This window comes from Suncus etruscus, chromosome 11 (assembly GCF_024139225.1).
Source record: "Suncus etruscus isolate mSunEtr1 chromosome 11, mSunEtr1.pri.cur, whole genome shotgun sequence".
NCBI classification, from domain to species: domain Eukaryota; kingdom Metazoa; phylum Chordata; class Mammalia; order Eulipotyphla; family Soricidae; genus Suncus; species Suncus etruscus.
The window spans coordinates 78,234,085-78,253,329 of record NC_064858.1 but is presented as its reverse complement, the minus strand read 5'-3'; the positions used below and the strand labels follow the sequence as shown (position 1 = coordinate 78,253,329).

The 19,245-nt window shown below is 40.6% G+C and overlaps 1 protein-coding gene across 1 annotated transcript in view; it reads right to left on the bottom strand.

Annotated features, from left to right (window-relative positions):
• The window catches only part of SCN8A (sodium voltage-gated channel alpha subunit 8), a 179,728-nt gene that overhangs the window by 18,911 nt on the left and 141,572 nt on the right, over window positions 1–19,245 (bottom strand). The window contains exons 19-23 of the mRNA XM_049783640.1: window positions 17,011–17,184; window positions 10,683–10,805; window positions 4,818–5,102; window positions 1,405–1,458; window positions 266–403 (exon numbers count right to left, since the gene is read on the bottom strand). Coding sequence (XP_049639597.1) covers window positions 266–403; window positions 1,405–1,458; window positions 4,818–5,102; window positions 10,683–10,805; window positions 17,011–17,184 — 774 coding nt within the window. The remainder of the gene's footprint in view (window positions 1–265; window positions 404–1,404; window positions 1,459–4,817; window positions 5,103–10,682; window positions 10,806–17,010; window positions 17,185–19,245) is intronic.

Below are 19,245 nucleotides of genomic sequence, written 5' to 3'. Positions count from 1 at the left end.
TTTCATCTATCACTAGAGGTAGTAGCAGCTATGGCACTCTTTTCACTGAGAAGACCAACATCAGTAACATACCTCAGGAATAAAACTAATAATGAATGTGATAAATCATTTATTGAAATCCAGTCCCTAAGAAAGAGCTTGCAGGGGCCAATGTATAGACTCCAGTTTCTCTGGAGCGAAAGTGGGATGTTTTCTCCTAGAAATGGGACAATATGCTTGCATCTGGGTGATCTCTGGCCATTGGCAAGGAGGGGAGGAGACCTATCTTTTTCTTTTGTTGATTGAAGTTATCAATGATGACACCAATGAACAAGTTCAGGGTAAAGAAGGAGCCGAAGATGATGAAGATGACAAAGTAGATGTACATATAGATGTTGTCCTCATACTTAGGCTGTTCATCAGGCTGTCAAAGGGCAGAAAGAGAAGGAAGAGTCAGTTCCTACATTGGGATTAAGTGGGTGATTCTAAATGTCAAAGTCATCAGCCATAAGTGACCTCTGAAACAAGGGATGGGGATTCACCAGTTTTTACTGTCTGACTTCTCCACACTGGAAGGTCCTGCTATGGAATAATACTATTCCTGCCATAATATCTGTAGAGAAAATGTAAATCATGGGGCAAGGAGATTGGGGCCACACTTAATATTTTTTGGGTGACATTCCAGTTATGCTCAGAGCCTACTCCTAATTCTGTGTATAGGGATCACTCCTGGAGGGCTCTGAGGACCACATGGGGTGATGGGGGGGGTCAAACCTTGGTCAGCCACATGCAAGACAAGTGCTTTACTTTCTGCACTATCTCTCTGGTACCAATTTATTTATTTATTTTTTTTAGTGTCCCTTCCCTTCACTGGGGTCACACATTGGGTTGCAAAGCTCACATAGTCAGCCTCAGTGTTAACACCCAAAGTTTGTGCTCTAAGCACAGTGCTTGTACACTTATAATTATAGCCCCCCTTTTCTGTGGTGCTTATGCATACTGCATGTAGTTAGAAGTCAATTGTGGTGTCAGGGCTCACATGCTGTATAGCTGCCAGGACTATACTCGGTCATATGGGGCTTTGAATGTGTGACCATATGCTTGCAAGGCTCTAAGCTCCTGTGCTTTTCTCTGGTCCCAACCCACATTGACTTTAAAGCATTATAGAAGAGTAGGTGACTCCATCAAGACCAGGTTCAAAATAAAAAAAAAAATTCATCAGGAGACAGTATTAAGATAGAGATGCCTTACTGAGAGGTGCAAAGTGACTTATAATCAATAAAACAAGCAGAAACTGTTCTATATAGGAACAAAAACTCCCTCATTCTCTATCCTTTTCCCTTAGCCCCTTCCTGATAAGGCCTACCACACCACTAGCTTTCCAATCACCTATGAAGGTTGTGGTTTTACCAGGTAGAGCTTTACCTTTCGGGAATCTACTGCTGCATACATGATGTCCATCCAGCCTTTGAAAGTTGCCTGCAAAAAGAGTCGATCATTAGATTGAGTTTAGCTGCTGAGTGGAGCGTGGGCTGAGTTTCAGGTGGTCACACATATATTTTGGTTGGTTAATACAAATTTCAAAGCAGCTTTGTCTTAAGTTTCTGAAAATAACATCCAAGTTATTTTCATCCAAGTTATATCCAAGTTTGGTAGAGTTGACAGTGGTTGATTGGATCAATACTTTTACAAATGGTCTTTAAAATGGGTCTGAGAAGATAAGTTTCAGCTAGGGAAAATTTGTATTCAGAATGAGAGGCAGAAATTTACTGAGGGTACTTGGAAGTATATTTTCTATCCTGGAGTAATTTCTCTCCCATTTATTAAAAAAGGCATTTATTGGGCCCAGAGAGATAGCACAGCGGCGTTTGCCTTGCAAGCAGCCGATCCAGGACCAAAGGTGGTTGGTTCAAATCCTGGTGTCCCATATGGTCCCCTGTGCCTGCCAGGAGCTATTTCTGAGCAGACAACCAGGAGTAACCCCTGAGCACTGCCGGGTGTGGCCCAAAAACCAAAAAAAAAAAAAAAAAAAGAAAAAACTTCTAAATGTTTATTTACATTAATTAGAAATTTAAATTTTATTTGAAGCAGCATGATTTATACTGTTAATAATAGGGTTTATGCATACAACTATCTAACACATTACTCTCTACAAGAGTGTTTACTTTCAAGAAATAGTGAATAATTTTTGGTAAAAGACATTAAGGGGGAAAGATTAAAGAGAAAATAGGTGTTAAATAGGCAAATAGATCTGAAAAAAAAACTATGTATTTCCTCCTACTCATCTACATTTTTTTTGTTATTTTGGGTCACACCCAGCAGTGCTCAGGAGTTACTCCTGGCTCTGCACTCAGAAATCGCTCCTGGCAGGCATGGGGGACCATATGGGATGCCAGGATTCAAACCATCTGTCCTGGATTGGCTGCGTGCAAGGTAAATGTCCTACCATTGTGCTATCTCTCTGGCCCCATACTCATCTACATTTTATAATTCATGTATAAAACTTACATTTTATATATTATAAATATAATTCAGTACATTTAATATTAACATCTCGTTTATATTTTATGTATATTTAGCATTAGTATATTTTATGTATATTTAGCATTAGTGGTGGCAGTACTGTTTTATCTGTGATAGTCCCTTTCCAATTCTACTCCTTCAAACTTCTAGATATGGCCTGATTTTGAAAATGTGGATAATTCAATATTTTCCATGTTGAATATTTGTATTCTGTTATCATTTTGTTTACTCAACATTCTAAACTTGTTCAAGCTACAGGCAGTTCTTCATCCAACTGATGCCCCAGCAGTGCCAGAGCTCTGAGAATATGATGCCTGACTAGCTTGATGATATGCACAGTTTTAAGAAATGTTATTTTAGTTATCAAAATCAGAGTGGTGGGTCTAACTGAACTGGGATAAAACAAACAAAAAGAGCTCTGAGGTAGGATAAATCACTGCTCATCAACGAACTTTACTTCCTCCTACCAGCAAATAGTAAGTACTTAGTGTATCTTTTTTTGTTTTTGTTTATTCAGCACACTCAACTCTGCTCAGGGCTAGCTCCTGGCAATGCTCAGGGTCTTGAGATCAAACCCAGGTGGCTGTGTGCAAGGCAAGCATCTTACCTACTGCACTCTTTTTGGCCACTATGTAGTGTTGAGCTGAGAGCATCACCTCCATAAATAATCTTATTTAAACATTTGTGACAGCTATATGATGTAGGCACAGTTGCAATAAGTTGTAATAAGTACAGTGCCATGCATTGTGCTAAGATATTTAAATTAATTATCACAAGGGCTTTCTCTCTTTCTCTCTCTCTCTCTTTGGTTATGAAGCAGGATTTATTGTGGTAGAGATGAAATGGGGTGATTTTGAGCAGTTTTATAACATGAGTTCTCTTAATCAGTCATCTTCAATCACAAGCCCATGTTCCATAGAGATAGTACAGCAGGTAGGGTGTTTGCCTTATATGCTGCTGACTCAGGTTCAATCCCCAGCATTCTATATAGTCCCCGAGTCTGCCTAGAGTGATTCCTGAGCTCAGTGCCAGGAGTAAGCACTGAGCACCACTGAGTGTAGCCCACAAACAAAAACAAAGACAAAAACAAGTTAAGGGGCTGGGCGGTGGCGCTAAAGATAAGGTGCCTGCCTTGCCTGCGCTAGCCTTGGACGGACAGCAGTTCGATCCCCCGGTGTCCCATATGGTCCCCCAAGCCAGGAGCAACTTCTGAGCACATAGCCAGGAGTAACCCCTGAGCGTTACCGGGTGTGGCCCAAAAACCAAAACAAACAACAACAAAAAAAAAACAAGTTAAAAAATGCTGCTCTTAACAACCACGCAAAGCATTATCTGTATTTAACATATGATAAAAAAATATTCAGAGAGGTTGAACACTTGCATCCAAGATTAGATATGCAATTCTGTCAGTGTGGCTCAATTCTACATCAGTCTAATTCTAAAGCTTTTATAACTTTCTACTTTCTGGTCAAATGTTGCAAAAACTTTACAAAAGGAAAACTAGATATAACTGAATACTGTAGAACTAAAATAGGTATTTTCTTTTTTTTTTTTTTTTTTTGGTTTTTGGGCCACACCCGGCATTGCTCAGGGGTTACTCCTGGCTATCTGCTCAGAAATAGCTCCTGGCAGGCACGGGGGACCATATGGGACACCGGGATTCAAACCAACCACCTTTGGTCCTGGATCGGCTGCTTGCAAGGCAAACACAGCTGTGCTATCTCTCCGGGCCCATTTTCTTATAGTGATACAAATCTTTTCTCTGGGTTTGAGATGATGTGAGAGGTAGCACTGTAGCACTGCCATGTCCTTTCCTATTGTTAACTCATATATACAGGATTATTGTGCTCCAACAAAATTTTTATTTTGAAGAAAAGAGGAATCTTTGCATTTTTCTTTCTCCTTAATATAATTAAATAAAAAAAATCTCAAAAGATAATATTTATCACTTGATTATGAGCAGAGAGATGTCATTTGAGAGAGGTCTTGGAGAAGTCAGAAAGTACTCAGCCATGCCATCATAGTACCAGTTAGAGCAATGTACTGTTCTCTTTGGACTCTAAAGGACAACAGTGTGACTGGGAAGATAGTACAGCAGGTTGCTTGCCTTGCATGTAACTTGAGTACAATCTTAGGCACCCATACAGTTCCTCGTGATACTTGAGTGCAGTTAGAAGTAAGTCCTAGGCAGTGCTGGGCTGGCACAAACAAAATCCAAACAACAAAAAGATCAACAGGGACTCTGAAAGCAGAACTGAGAAGGAATCAAATGAAGTTTCTGTATTCCACAGGACCAGAAATAAGACAATACTTGCCACTTGAAGCAGTGCGAGATATCCCGCCCCAACATTGTCAAAGTTGATCTTCACATTCTTCCATCTGATTTCTGTACTGTTCTCTTCCATGAGCTTTTCACACTCAGTTTTATTGTTGACATCTTCAATTTCAAATCGGATTTCAGATGTCTCATTAAAGCAGTAGTGGTACTTTCCCGCAAATAGGTTAACTCCCATGATGCTGAAAATCAGCCAGAAGATGAGACACACCAGCAGCACATTCATGATGGAGGGGATAGCGCCCACCAAGGCATTCACCACCACCTGCATTGGAAGGGGAAGGTTGCTGAATGTTGGAGAAAGGAAGAGCAAGTACATTTCTTTTGATTTCCAGGAGGGGAATGGCATATGTGGCTTGTTCTGATCATGGAAACATTAAGTTCCTTATGGAACCAGAGTAAACAGATCCAAAAGGAGGACCAACATTTACTAAAACTGAAATATATTTTGATGAATGTTTTTGTTTTATTTCATATAAAACAATTTCTCCTGCTCAAGTTGACCTATTTCTCTTAGGCTCTAACCTGGACCCCAATTTTTCTTTTCTTAGTCCAGTTTCCTGCATTTACCAATTTTTAAAATAGGTCCCCATGGGAAAATTTCAAGCTCACTAATTGCCTTTCAACAGACATTCCCCCTCTGCAAAACAAGGTATGATCATTCAATATCACTGAGAACTACCCTTTGGGGTTAGCTGTAAATCAGTTAATGATACATAATTCTCTTTCATGATATGCAAGGCCAGTTATCTATTTCAGGCAACAGCTGAGCATGCATACTTTGCAGGCTCAAGAAAGAAAAAAAAGCTATATTCCCTCTACCAAACCATATACAATAAAATCTGGACAGATGTGTCTTTCCGTTATTAGTCTTCAGCCCTTTCTGTCTAACTTGGATAGATTCTGCGAGTAAGAGTTGACAATGTCCCCAGCTTGGCTAATGCTGATGTCTCACTTTTTGAACTGAGGCCTGACCCCACTTTTTACAGTGCATTAGCATAGGAAAGGCTTCTGTTTTGGGAGAGCTCTGGGTCAAATCACTGCTCTCAAAATCTTAAAAATGACATGTTTCTTAAAAAATTGCTGATTACAGTTAGCAACTGAGATACTCCTATAGGTACGGGAGTTTCTGGATTGCTCTAAATTTTGGATTTTGCTCACACTAGTGGTTAGAGCAGACAATACTTCCTCAGCTGTGGCAGTCTGCACTAGAGAAGATCAAAGTGCTGACAGAAACAGCAGTGCTGGGTTGGGAGTGAGAACAAGGCTGCTGTTTATTTCTGCCCTGACTCTCACTTAGGTGGGCTTCAGCACAAATGCTAAGAACAGGCAACCAAAGAATAGAAGAGTTTCTTCCTCATCATGCTATCCTAAGGATTAATGGGGTTAAAGTAGATAATAGATACAAATAAAATTTTTGAATGCTTTGCTAGAAGGAGGTGACAACTATCACCATGTCTCTTCAGTGCAGGGAAGTGATATCATTGGCTGGCTGCCAACTAACAACTTGGAAGGGTGGAAACAGTTGCCACTGCCTAACAGCTCCATCTCTACTCTGACCTTCTTGTGAGTTCAGGTTTTCCTTATCTTCTGTGTTTGCCTTTCACTGCAAAGTCACTCACTGGATCATTGGAACAGAAGCAGCATCCCTTCTACACTAGTTAAAAAGGCAATGCTATTCTGCTAAAGAGAATTTAGAATTTAACCTTCTGTCTCAGGTTAAAATGTAAATTTTGTGTGTTTCTAATCCATATATGAAAGCCTTGACAGTACTGAGAGGTAGTTATTTCTTAATTTTTAGACCAAGAAGTCTCTTCTAGATCAAACAGATCTGCCATTAGTACAAAATAACTTTATAAAAATAGTTTCACTGCTCTGAGCAAGGAAAGCCACATCTGGAATCTGGAAAAATCCCCGTTATTTTGGAGAATGATACTTAATTTTATTAAGCTATTAAGTTTATTAGGTGATCAGATTTGAATTGCACTTCTTTTTCTCAGAATTGCTCACTCTTTGGCAGGAGCACCAGAAAGCAATGGAATGTGTGAAAGAATAGGCAGAGGGAGGATGATCCACAATGGAATAATCATTTCTCAAGATGGTAATAGTCGCTTACGTGAAGACTCACAAGCTCACATCCATGTGACAGTACTTTGCATAGAATTTAGATGAGATCATGACCTTCCATCATGCGAGCACAAGTGTGCAACAGAGGGAAGTAAGTCCCCTGAATCCTGAAATTCTGAAATGTTGCTCTTAATTTTAATTCAGTATCTACCTCTTTGGAACTCTTCTGCTGCTCTTTCTCTTTGTCTAATTTAATCTGTCCTGCGTGAAACTTTGTGTTAAAGTCTAATATTTATAGCAGGGAAGAATAATTAGCTCAACAATTCAAATGTTTATCTCATATATCTTGCCAGAAAAATGTTTACAAAAATACTTACTGGCCTGTGTTTTCTGAAATGTATAAAAATCCAGTAAAATCAATGAACTTTAAGATATAAATGCACTTCTATTTATTTGAGTTTCTGGGCCACACCTGGCAGTGCTCAGGGCCTACTCCTGGTTCTGCACTTAGGAATTACTCTTGGCAGTGCTCAGGGGAGCATACTGGGTGCCAGGGATAGAACCTGGGTTGGCCTCATGTAAGGCAAGAATTCTGGCTGCATTCTTTCACCCCTAAGACATAAAGGTATTTTTAGTTATTAATCATAAACCCCAAAATGTTTTACCTAAGTTTTATGAATAAAGAAGTAAATAGAGCTGAATAAACTTACTGATAATTATTCCTTGCTGTAAAATTTAGCTGATAAGTTGTAATATATTTAACAGGAATTGTTTAATTGAATATCACATATAATTGTCATTGTGCTGATACTCTTAGCAACTGAAGAGCAAGAAATTATGCTAATTTTGAACTCCCATTCAACATATAAATAATTCATTTCTATGCTTCACCTTTAGTAAATTGGATCTTTATGCTCTTGAATAATCATTAAGTTATTCTACAATGCCATTAAGATAAAATTAATTTATGTTGTTAAAATAATGTCTAGTAATATTCAAAGCTAGTTTCTAGCAAACTACCAAAAGTTACTTTTTTCCCAATGGAAATTTTATAAGGATTGCAAAGAATATGAATTCTTTCAGCTTGTCAATTCTATAACACCTATAACATTATTGTTGCTCATTAAATACTATGAAATATATAAAATAGTTTTTAATATCTGGCAGAGGGAACATGGCTTTAATGGACAACTGTGATTGACAACCAACGGAAATGCATGCATGTTTCATAGCACTACTATATATACCCTCAAGGTTTAATAGCACAGCAAAAATAGTTACATGAAGATTACTATGGAGGAGAGAAAAGCAAAGAATGACATTAATTATTCCTTTGCCAATAGCATGAGTGTTTCAATTGTCTGGTCTTTGGTTTGAGGAAGAAGAGAAAGAGACTGAAGTCAGTGTCCCAGGACAGGCTAAGGTCAGATGTTCCCTTCCTCTCTCTTAAGACAAGGTCTGAGCCTCTGACTGGAGCAGCACAGGGACAGTTAAGCCCATCTGCACTGATGACATTCAGTTTTTGAAGATTTCTGATTAAAATCTTCTAAGGGTAATCGCTCAATTGTTGAAATATTCAAAACCAAGGAGTGAAAAACAGATGCCAGTATAGAAAAACAACAATCAAGTTAAGTAGATGTGCCTAATACTGTCTGTTCATTACTAGGGAGCTTACTCTAAGTTTAGGCAAATTCAATCTACTTTGTTCTTGCAGCTGGTTTTTCACAGATGGGCTAGGAAACAGCAGAACAGGAATAGGTCAGAACCAGAGGGATCCTTGTCATGTTCAACAGTGTTGGTTGACTGAAGTCAATATCAAAAGCAGTCCTCTACCAAAGCTTCCCTTCCACTATGGTTGTGGTTAGAAAGTCTGGTTTTGCATTTCTCATGTGCAAAATCCTGATGTAGAGGTTTCATTTTCTGAATATTATCCTACCTTTTTTCTTGTTTTTGTCACACCTGGTGGGTACTGGGGAACAAACCTGGTCCATCTGCTTGTAAAGCAAATGTGCCTTACCTGCTGAATTGTATCTCCCCTACTAGAGAAGGGCATTTTAAATCTCATTTTTCAACAACCCCAGGCCACCTATAATAGAGTGCTTTGCAATTCTCTCTTTTCTCTGTAAACTTGGTCTCAGCCTAACAAGGGCCTTGCTGAATACATTCTGAAGACTCTTATCTGTGGGCAATTTTTTTTTTTTTTTTTGGTTTTTGGGCCACACCCGTTTGAAGCTCAGGGGTTACTCCTGGCTATGCGCTCAGAAATCGCCCCTGGCTTGGGGGGACCATATGGGACACTGGGGGATTGAACCGAGGTCCATCCGCTTGCAAGGCAGACACCTAACCTGTAGCGCCACCTTCCCGGCCCCGCAATTTTTTTTTAAATGAAAATATATGTTGCCGTGGAAATGACTTTCCAGATGGTGACAGGTGGGTTGCAAAATGCTGCCTTTAGTAAGCCAACTGTGACTGTGCTACAGAAGAGACACTACTGGTTACAAAAAGCATTTGTCTGAACAAACTCAAATAAAATCCCTGAGGTCCTAGTGAGATTTCTATCATCCTATATATCTGTGGGATCCTCCCAAAAGAGTGCCTGGGGCTCATAGAGGAAGAACAAGTGAAGCAGCACTGTCCAGGAACCTGGTTTTTCCAATCAGATTCAGCTTTATGTTGACTGCTGTGATGGTTTAATTTTAATTCCTAAATTCTGATATGTGCATATTTAAAACCATATCCTCTGGTTTGCTCTCCTGCATGTATTCAACATCTGAATAGAAATGAGTTTTCTTGGTCTCCTTAAATATAACAGAGCTCTCTGATCACCACAGGACAACCATAATTACCAAAGCCAGTTTTCCATGAACTGTAGGGAGTTGATGTTTTAGTGTGTGCATTTACACCTATGCACACACATACATACACTTAAGCCAAGAAACATAGCATAAAGGCCCCATAAGAAGAAGCCTTGTTTATACAACTAGCAGGGTATTTACAAGACCTTGCACTGTTGGAATCTGAGTGGAATATTACCAAAACAGGAACAGCAGGAGTCTTGAAATTTCAAAACTAGTTGATAATCATTTAGTACTGAACCATTATTCTTTTTACAGTATGAGGCTAGGGGGCCATAGAGCATGGAAGAAGGGTGGGGTGAGGAGGAAAGCTTTGCTATTAGACAGAGGATGCCAGTCCTTATGGGACTGGACTGAGAACAACAAGGTGCAATAAGAGGAATCCGAAAGAAAAAAAGGAGTATTTTTTCTCCCAGGGTCATGCCAAATTCTGCTCCATCTCCAATTCCAGGCCTGCCATGTCTTCAAGCCCCTTCTCAGCTGCCTTCTCAGTGACTCCAAGGTCACAACCCCCACCAGACTAATGCCTGTGTACAGCACTCTTCCTGCCAGTAACCTACACATTTCAGTGGGTCTGTGGGTAACAATTCCCCTTCTTTGCACCTGGTGATTCTCCCTATTATGTTAACAGCCCAGAAAGCCCCCCAAGTGCTACAGGTAAGCCAGGCCATATGAGGAGAGCCAATGTCCACATGTTCTGCGATGGCATGTTGTTGGGCACGGGACCAGTATTAATGTGATGAGGCAGCTTAATGCAACTCCCCGTCCCACAGGGCGGTGCAGGGAGACAGAGTGGAGGATCAAATCAGCAGCTGCATCACAGAATTCGTGTCTGAATGATCTTTCCACCATGTGATCAGTTCTAGCATGCTTAAACAGTTTCCATGGGCATGCAGAAGGATCAGCTGCTCTTAGTATCTTACCCTCATCCCTTCAAATCGTGATAAGGCTCTTAAGGGTCTCAAAGCTCTTAGGGTCCTAAGGGACTTTATGGCACCTAGTTCCGAGTAGCCCAGGGCATTAGCTATAAGGCTGACTAAAGAGACCTACACGGAAACAGAAGAGAAAAATAACAAACAAACAAACAAAAAAAAAAAACAAAGAAAAAGAAACAAAGGAAAAAGAAAATAAAACAAAAACACACAAAAAGAAAACAGAGGTTCCATAGTATTAGAATAAAGCCCCTAGCACTGCACATACAGATTAGGACCCCCACCCCACCCCACCCCAGGTAGAGGAAGTGGGTAACACCAGCTGCCTACTTCAACCTGGACTCAAATGACCTGGAAGGCAAGGTGGTTGAGAGAGGCAGAAGAAAATAAAAACACAAAGGGAAAGAAGGCAGTGGAATATACACACAACTGGAAAAGGGAAGAGGCTTACGGAAGAGGGAAAGAATGAGGAAGTTCCTTTGCAAGGTGCCTGAACAGATGACAAAAACCTTACCCTTGCCCTTTAAAGTCTCTGCAGGTCCCAGAAGTTGCCATTAAATTAAGCCAGACAAATTAATGGTACCTATGGAAAAGGAATACAGATAAATACACACACTCCACACCAGTGGCCCCTCCTCAGCTCATTCACCATGGATTTCCAACAGGGACAAGCTGTCTTACTCCTGGTTGACAAGAAACAGTTTGAAAATTTGATGAGTTACTATAGTGATAAAGGAAACAGGGTTATTAAGTGCCAAACTGACTGAAGTTTCTAAGAAGATAGGATCCAAATTAGGAAACTTCTGGATAAAATTTTGGTTCCATAAGAACTCATTCAAGTAATTCTTTAACTTTTGACTCTAATGACTTCCTGGGTCTGAGAATTTGGGTGGGTCTGAACTAGTGAATAAGTTATTTTCCTTAGAAGCTTCACTCCTCTTCAGAACATTTCAAAATAAATTGACCTTGGCTGGTCATTTACAGGACAGTTTTCCAGTACTTCCATCATTAGAATAAGAACTGGAAGGATTCTTGGAAGAATATTTTAATTTCAGACACCCATGCAAAAGAATCTGTCTAGTGTCACTTCAGTAGTTTAGGATTAAAGAACTGTAATATTGGCCATATATTCAGGCAAGTGCAGTCTTCCAAGGACACATCAGCACTTCCATCAGCAGCTCAAAACAACATCTCAAAGAAAGTTATAGCTGAATAATCCAGAGTAGCATACTGCCCTTCTGGGGAAAAGTCTGCAGGTCTAGGATTAAAGTTGTGGTCAAACACTTTTCTTTCTCCCTGAGGTAAACTCTCCAGAGCACTCAGTGCAGTTACCATGATGAGCCTTAATGCTGGAAATCAACTACACCCAGGACTGTCTGCCTAGAGAAGAAAGGGGCACTGAGCCCAAAAAGGCTTTCAGTTGACAGAATCCTCCAATATTTGGGTTTTGGATTTCTTAGTCTTTCTCTTTTATTGTCTCATAGATTCTGAGCTATGTTAAGCTGTTTCCATCAACAATTCTTGTATTTCTCCATACTGGAAAGTGGTAGTTACAGATCTGCTTAAAATGATATCTATAGTAAATGGCTGTGGGGAGTCGAACCTGGCAGTGCCCAAGTCCCACTAGGGCCATATCAGTGATTGTAGGGGGAAGGAGGCATTTATGCTGGGGATGTAATCCAAAGTCTCACACATACAAAGTATGTGTTTATCAACTGAATCCTATTTATACCCCCCTAAAATTAATGCTATATTAAGGCGTATTTAAAGGGAAATATAAAATAACAATCTATAACTACTCTTACTATTTAGTGGAAGGAAGGCTACTCCCAGCTTTGTGCTCAGCAGTCACTCCAGGTGGTGCTCAAGGATCAAACTTGGGCCTGCTTTGCTATTAGCATCTCTCTAGCCCTTGTTTGGTTTTCTTAGCTCTATTTCTTTCTTTCTTTTTTTTTTTTTTTTTGTTTTTTGTTTTTTTGTTTTTTTGGGTCACACCCGGCGGTGCTCAGGGGTTACTCCTGGCTGTCTGCTCAGAAATAGCTTCTGGCAGGCAGAGGGGACCATATGGGACACCGGGATTCAAACCAACCACCTGTGGTCCTGGATCGGCTGCTTGCAAGGCAAACGCCGCTGTGCTATCTCTCTGGGCCCTTAGCTCTATTTCTTGACTTGATTATTTGGTTCAAAATTTTGAAATAGCATAGAACTCCTTTTAAAAAACATGCAGGAGTATAAAATTAAGCAGCAGGATGGGAATTAAGGAGAAATATAATGACCTAGAGAGACTTAATGGTCTCGTTTCAAAAAGAGGTGTGAACCTTTATTGACACATACTCAAAACTCATCAGCATATTTTCCCTGTAGTTTAGGCAGTATCTAAAGCAAAACTGGAACTAAATACTGCCCTATTAAGCTACCCAGGTTCTTTAAAAGGTAAAATGACTCATACTAGATTTTGCTTAAAACAAAAGCCCTAAATGCCCTATTTAGAATACTATTGCACTTATTAATCATTTACCTCCATTTCAATAAGAAATATATAAGGGCATATCTTTTTTTTTTTTTTTTGGTTTTTGGGTCACACCCGGCAGTGCTCAGGGGTTACTCCTGGCTGTCTGCTCAGAAATAGCTCCTGGCAGGCACGGGGGACCATATGGGACACCAGGATTCGAACCAACCACCTTTGGTCCTGGCTGTTCTATCTCTCTGGGCCCAAGGCGTATCTTTTATCTACAATTATTACCAAATACAGCCAACCCTTAAGCACATATAATAATAAAATTGTCAATATTTTTTGTGCCAAATTCTTTTTTTTTTTTGGGGGGGGGTGGGGGCACATTGGTGGCACTCAGGGGTTACTCCTAGCTCTGTGCTCTGAAATCACTCCTGGCAGGTTCAGGGACTATATAAGCTGGGATGCCGGAAATCAAACCCAGGTCAGTCCTAGGTTAGCCATGTGCAAGGCAAATGTACTTCTGTTGTATTATCACTCTGGCCCATGTGTCAAATTCTTAAAGTAAGCTATCTCATGTCAACCCAAGTTCAAAATATCTCCAAGTCAGCTTTAACCTCTGAAACTGTTAGGAAAAGAATGCAGAAAAACCAAGCTGTAAGTGGTATCAGTCTTATATAAGACAAGAGGACCCCAGTTCTTCAGGTTGGGTAATTTAACAGGCAGCGAAGAGACCTAAATTTGGAGAAGGGTGGAAAGGTCAGATCTGAAGCTGCTGAGAGAAAAGATTTAGCCAAGGTCTCTAGGGATAGGATCCTATCTGACTGAGACAGAAATAATTACGGTCTCTTATAATTCTCTGAGTTCCCATGTTAAACTCTCGCTAGAGATAATCGTAACCAAATTTAAAGAAGCCTTTCTATCAAAGTAAGAATCAAACCTGAAAGGGAAAGGATAATAAGTTGAGAGGTCAAAATTCAGCATGCACCTATGGCTGTAGGCATAGAAAAAGGGAAGAGGTACTGAATGACTTTTAAAAACTGATGTGAACCTTTTAGAAACATAATGAATGGTGAGGAGTGGTCTCTGAAAGTTCTCATTTCTGGAACAAACAAGTTGCAAATCTCTGAACATGATGAGCGTATTCCCTTGGAGAAAAGATGATGAAATTCTTTTACAGGTCAAGACATCCAGTGTTGCTGAGGACACATGCAAAATGAAAGTTGTTATTGTTGGCGAACTCCCATAATTTATAAATAAAGTTAACTGTGGATAACCGTGATTAACCCTTATAATTCTGAAAGTACTCAGCAACTTTTGGGGAAGTGGTGCCACAAGTGAAAAGCAAAAATTCATTGTTATTAGGGAAACAAACAGGGTGATAACAGATCAGACATGATGCCACCCAGGGAAGAAACATGAGGAAGTGTCAGAGATAATGCTAAATAATGCTGACCTGAATGTATGGCTTTCTCTGATCTACAATGTTCAAGGACTAAACATAATGAGAACGGATAGTTCCAGCTGTCCACATGTTAACCTAAGACTTGTTCACCATCTGCAAGTCAAAAGTAGCATCTATATGCTGCTAGGGCACATATGGGGGTTGTTTCCACCTGGCATGCTCTGCTTCAGATAGTGCTTATCATGCCTATATCTCACCTCTTTACATACTTAAAGAGAAGTGTGTATACTCTGTAACCTGAGGATGCCTGGCAGGAGGTCTGTAATGTTGTGGATGTTCAATAAACACTTAGTGTGTGAAGAAAGAAAAGGCAACAGAAGGGAGGGTTGTGGAGAGTCTGTTCTGAGACCTTGCATTACAAGTCTGGAAGACTGCAGGTCAGTGTGAGCTCCACCGACCAGGCCTGTCTGTCCTTTTCGACTTCCTCCTGAGCTTCTAAAACAATTCTACACAGTGGTATTTCGATTTTATTTATTTACTAATAACTGATACAGAGGTATTCTCAGGAACCACGACAATGTATAAATCTAGCAATTCCCAGAAGCTAGAGGAATATATGGGTTATTGCCGGTCTCATTTAAAAAATATTTTGCTGGGGCTGGAGAGATAGGAGGTAAGGCGTCATCGGTTCGAATCCCGGCATCCCATATAGTCCCCTGTGCCTGCCAGGAGCAATTTCTGAGCACGGAACCAGAAAAAAACCCTGAGCACTGCTGGGTGTGACCCAAAAACCACACACACACACACAAAAAATTTTTTTGCTATCTTGCGTAAAAGTGAAAAATGCTTGCTAAGTAAATCAAGCATGCAGGATTATTGATGCTTTCTTTTCATAGCTTATCTGAGTTCTGAAGAAATGTGCATAACTGTTGGGGGTTTCTCATGCCACACAGAAGAGAGGATAGTGGTTCAGGTTAGTGTGGATAGTGGAGAAGAGCAATGTCATGGTGAGGAACGTTTCCGAAACTACAGCTTCTCTGGGGAGTGAGGAGCTGGGTGGATGTCTCTAAGATTTTGGTAGGTACAGACTAGGAAGGGCTTATAGGACACCCATATGTATACATTCTACTTGACTCTAAGAGTCCATAGTGACTCTGGTACCTGGCTCCAGAAGAGAACTGCCCTGTCCTGCTGAAATCCTCTAGGCTTTACCTTACCTGTATTCTTCTGATTCTGAGAGCTTGAGCTCTCTGGCTGGGGGCAATAGGTCTGTCCATTACAACGTGCTCTCATCATCAGCTAAAACCTCACACAGAAGGCCTGCTTTTCAGGGCAGGGCCTACTTTATTCAAACCAGGTGCAGAAGGTGACTTCCGCTTTTAGGCAGGCTTGCTTTTGAAATGGTGAGTGAGGAGCAGCATGAGAACTCTAGGAAGCATCACTAATTATGGAGATTGCTGATAGTGTGTAGGGTAAGAGACCTATCAACAGACCAGATGTGATTGCTGGCCCATACAGGGCTCAAGTTATCTGAGTGAGAGTAGCGGGCTGCTCTCAAAAGTTCTCTCTAGTGTGCCACACAGCCAAAAAAATATATATAACTATTCTAGATGTACCAACCCAGTCTCAAAGCACTGCCCATGGCACTTATCAATGCTCAGCAGAAAACAAATTCTCCATATGTCCAGGTCCTCAAATCCCATATACCCCTCCTTTAAATGCTGATTCCTGGAAGGAAAAAAGCTTTAGCTATTTCATAACATAAAAAACAATTAGCATGGTTAAAAGGACAAATGCTGGGGGGTGAGAAACCATTATGGAAGGAAGGTAGAGCATCCAGCCTGTAAAAAGCATGGGATGGGAGGTAATGGCCATCAAGTCTTAGAGATGCTCTTGGAATCTGAAGATAAAAAGATTCTCCTAAGTTTGATCATCACTCTAAAAAGGTAAAGTATGGGAGAGAGAGGCTTTATTTTAGTGTGAACTCCCAGTTTCCCATTTGTCCAGGTGAATCTGGTCGAAGACTTGAGCAAAATGAAGATGCCCATGGGAAGGGCAGCACCTACTTAGCTTTCCTTTGCCTTGGCAGTGCTACCTCCTTCCTTTACCCTTCTTTTAGCAGCAGAAAGTGTTGACCTGCCACTGTGAAGTCCAAACCTTCTTGTTCCCAGGCTAATAAAGGGGCTAATAAGTCCATTTTTCAGTCCCAATTTCTGGATCTTTTAAGTCAAATTCATAGAATATGAGCTGACTGGTTAGTTCTTGAACACATGCAGGGACCTGGGCACTCCCCTTCCCATAGTTAGGATCTGGGTGCTCTGGAAGCAACTTAACCCAAATCTATATCTATCTTATACATCCTTCATCCTGGCCTCCAGGCAACTCCAACTGTTAGGGAAAGGAAAATCCCGGTTTTTATTTTCTTGCTAGACAGGGTGGGAAGTTGAAAGAAGGACACATACAGCAACAATGAGGAAGTCCAGCCAGCACCAGGCATTGGTGAAAAACTTGACAAAGCCATAGGCCGTCCACTTGAGCAACATCTCCAGGATGAAGATGTAGGTGAAGACTTTGTCAGCATACTCCAGGATGGTTCGAATGGTCTTTCTCTGCTCAATGTAGATGTCCTCGAAGGCCTGAAAGAGAGATCACAGAGGAATGTGGTGATTGAGGTACAGAGGCTAGCTACACTCAGCTTCCTATCTTTGTCATTTTATGCCCTTGTTGCACATGGATTTTTTTTTAATTTAAAATTTTTGTTTTGTTTTGTTTTGTTTTTGGGTCACATTCAGGAGCACTCAGGATTTACTCCTGACTCTATGCTCAGGGATTACACCTGGTAGGGCATGGGGGACAATATGGGCTACCAGGGGTCAAAACTGGGTTGGCAGTGGGTAAGGTAAATGCCCTATTCCCTATATAATCACTCTGATCCTACACAGGGCTTTTTAAACCATTTTAATGAGATATGATCTTCACACCACGCAATGGGTCCAACTCAGTAGTTGTTTTTCATTTTCTTTTTTTTTTTGTTTTGTTTTGTTTTTGGGTCACATCTGGCAGCGCTCAGGGATTACTCCTGGATCTACACTCAGAAATTGCTCCTGGCAGGGTCAGGGGACCATATGGGATGCCGGGATTCGAACCACCATCCTTCTGGATGCAAGGCAAACACCCTACCTCCTTGCTATCTATTTGGCCCCCAACCCAATAGCTTTTAGCATATTCAGAATCATGCATTACTTATGGTAGTCAGTTTTAGAATGATTTTCATTACCTCAAAAAAGAAACTATGTACCCTTTCTCTACCAATTTCTAGCTTCCTCCTTCCCGTTATAAAGGGTAAACACTAAGCTACTTTCTTTCTCTAAAGATTTGATTATTCTAGACTTTTCGTATTATGTGCTTATTTTGATTGGCTTAATTTAGCATAATTGTTTCAAAGTTCACTCATTTCTTTATACTGACATTTATATATGTATACATATATGCATTTTTTGTGTAGCTATACTACATTTTTAATACTCTTCAGCAGGTGACTGATGGACACATGTTGTTTCTACTTTTATTGGCCTCCTTGAACTATGCTGCCATACTTTTGTATAAGTTTTTATTTCTCTAGTCTATATACCTAGGATCATATGGTAATTATTTAGCTTTGTTGAGGAAATGCTTTCCAAAATGGCTGTTTCATTTTACAGCCCACCAGTAGCATACAAGGGTTCCATTTTTTTTCACATTCTTGTTAATGCTATTTGTATGTTTATATGACAAAAATTCTTGTTCCTTTCAGTGCCTGACAGATAAGAGATGGAAGATCAGAAGGATAGGAGAGAATTCGGCGAAGAAAATCTTGGCCCTCTTCATTTGTTGTGGACTTGGTGACTGAGAGGAATCCCTCCTGGATTTGGGCTGGGAGCATTTACATGTGCAGAGTGAGTTATAAAAGTGCCAAGAGGAGAGAGATCAAGCATGAAGAAAACTGGAAGTAGGAGAAAAGTCATCTGTCAGGTACTAAAAATAGTTAGTTCTGAATAGATGAAGGAAGTGCAAAACTGGGTTACCTGAGGTCTCACTGACCTGTAACAAGCATCCTTCACAATGTGACTATCAATATATCAATAATTTGTACTAAAGAGTTAATTTGTTTGTTTGTTTGTTTGTTTTTGAGCCATACCTGTCGGTGCTCAGGGGTTAATCCTGGCTCTGTGCTCAAAATTACTCCTGGCAGGCTTGGGGACCATATAGGATGTGAGGACTTGAACCTATGATGACTATGTACAAGGCAGACACCCTACCAGCTGTACTATCACCCTGCCCCAAGAATTAATTCTTTTTTTTTTTTGTTTTTGTTTTTTGGGCCACACCCGGTGGTGCTCAGGGGTTACTCCTGGCTGTCTGCTCAGAAATAGCTCCTGGCAGGCACGGGGGACCATATGGGACACCGGGATTCAAACCAACCATCTTTGGTCCTGGATCGGCTGCTTGCAAGGCAAACGCCGCTGTGCTATCTCTCCAGGCCCAAGAATTAATTCTTTATGCTCATCCATGGGCTCTTCAAATCCAGCAAGATATGAGGGGAGAGTGGCTGGAGAAATACTATCTCCCTTCTAACTCATGCAAATGGAAAGCAAATAAGAGTCTTGGGGTTGGGGGCAAGAAAGAAAGCTTATTTTAGGAAGGTGTTCAGGGGCAGA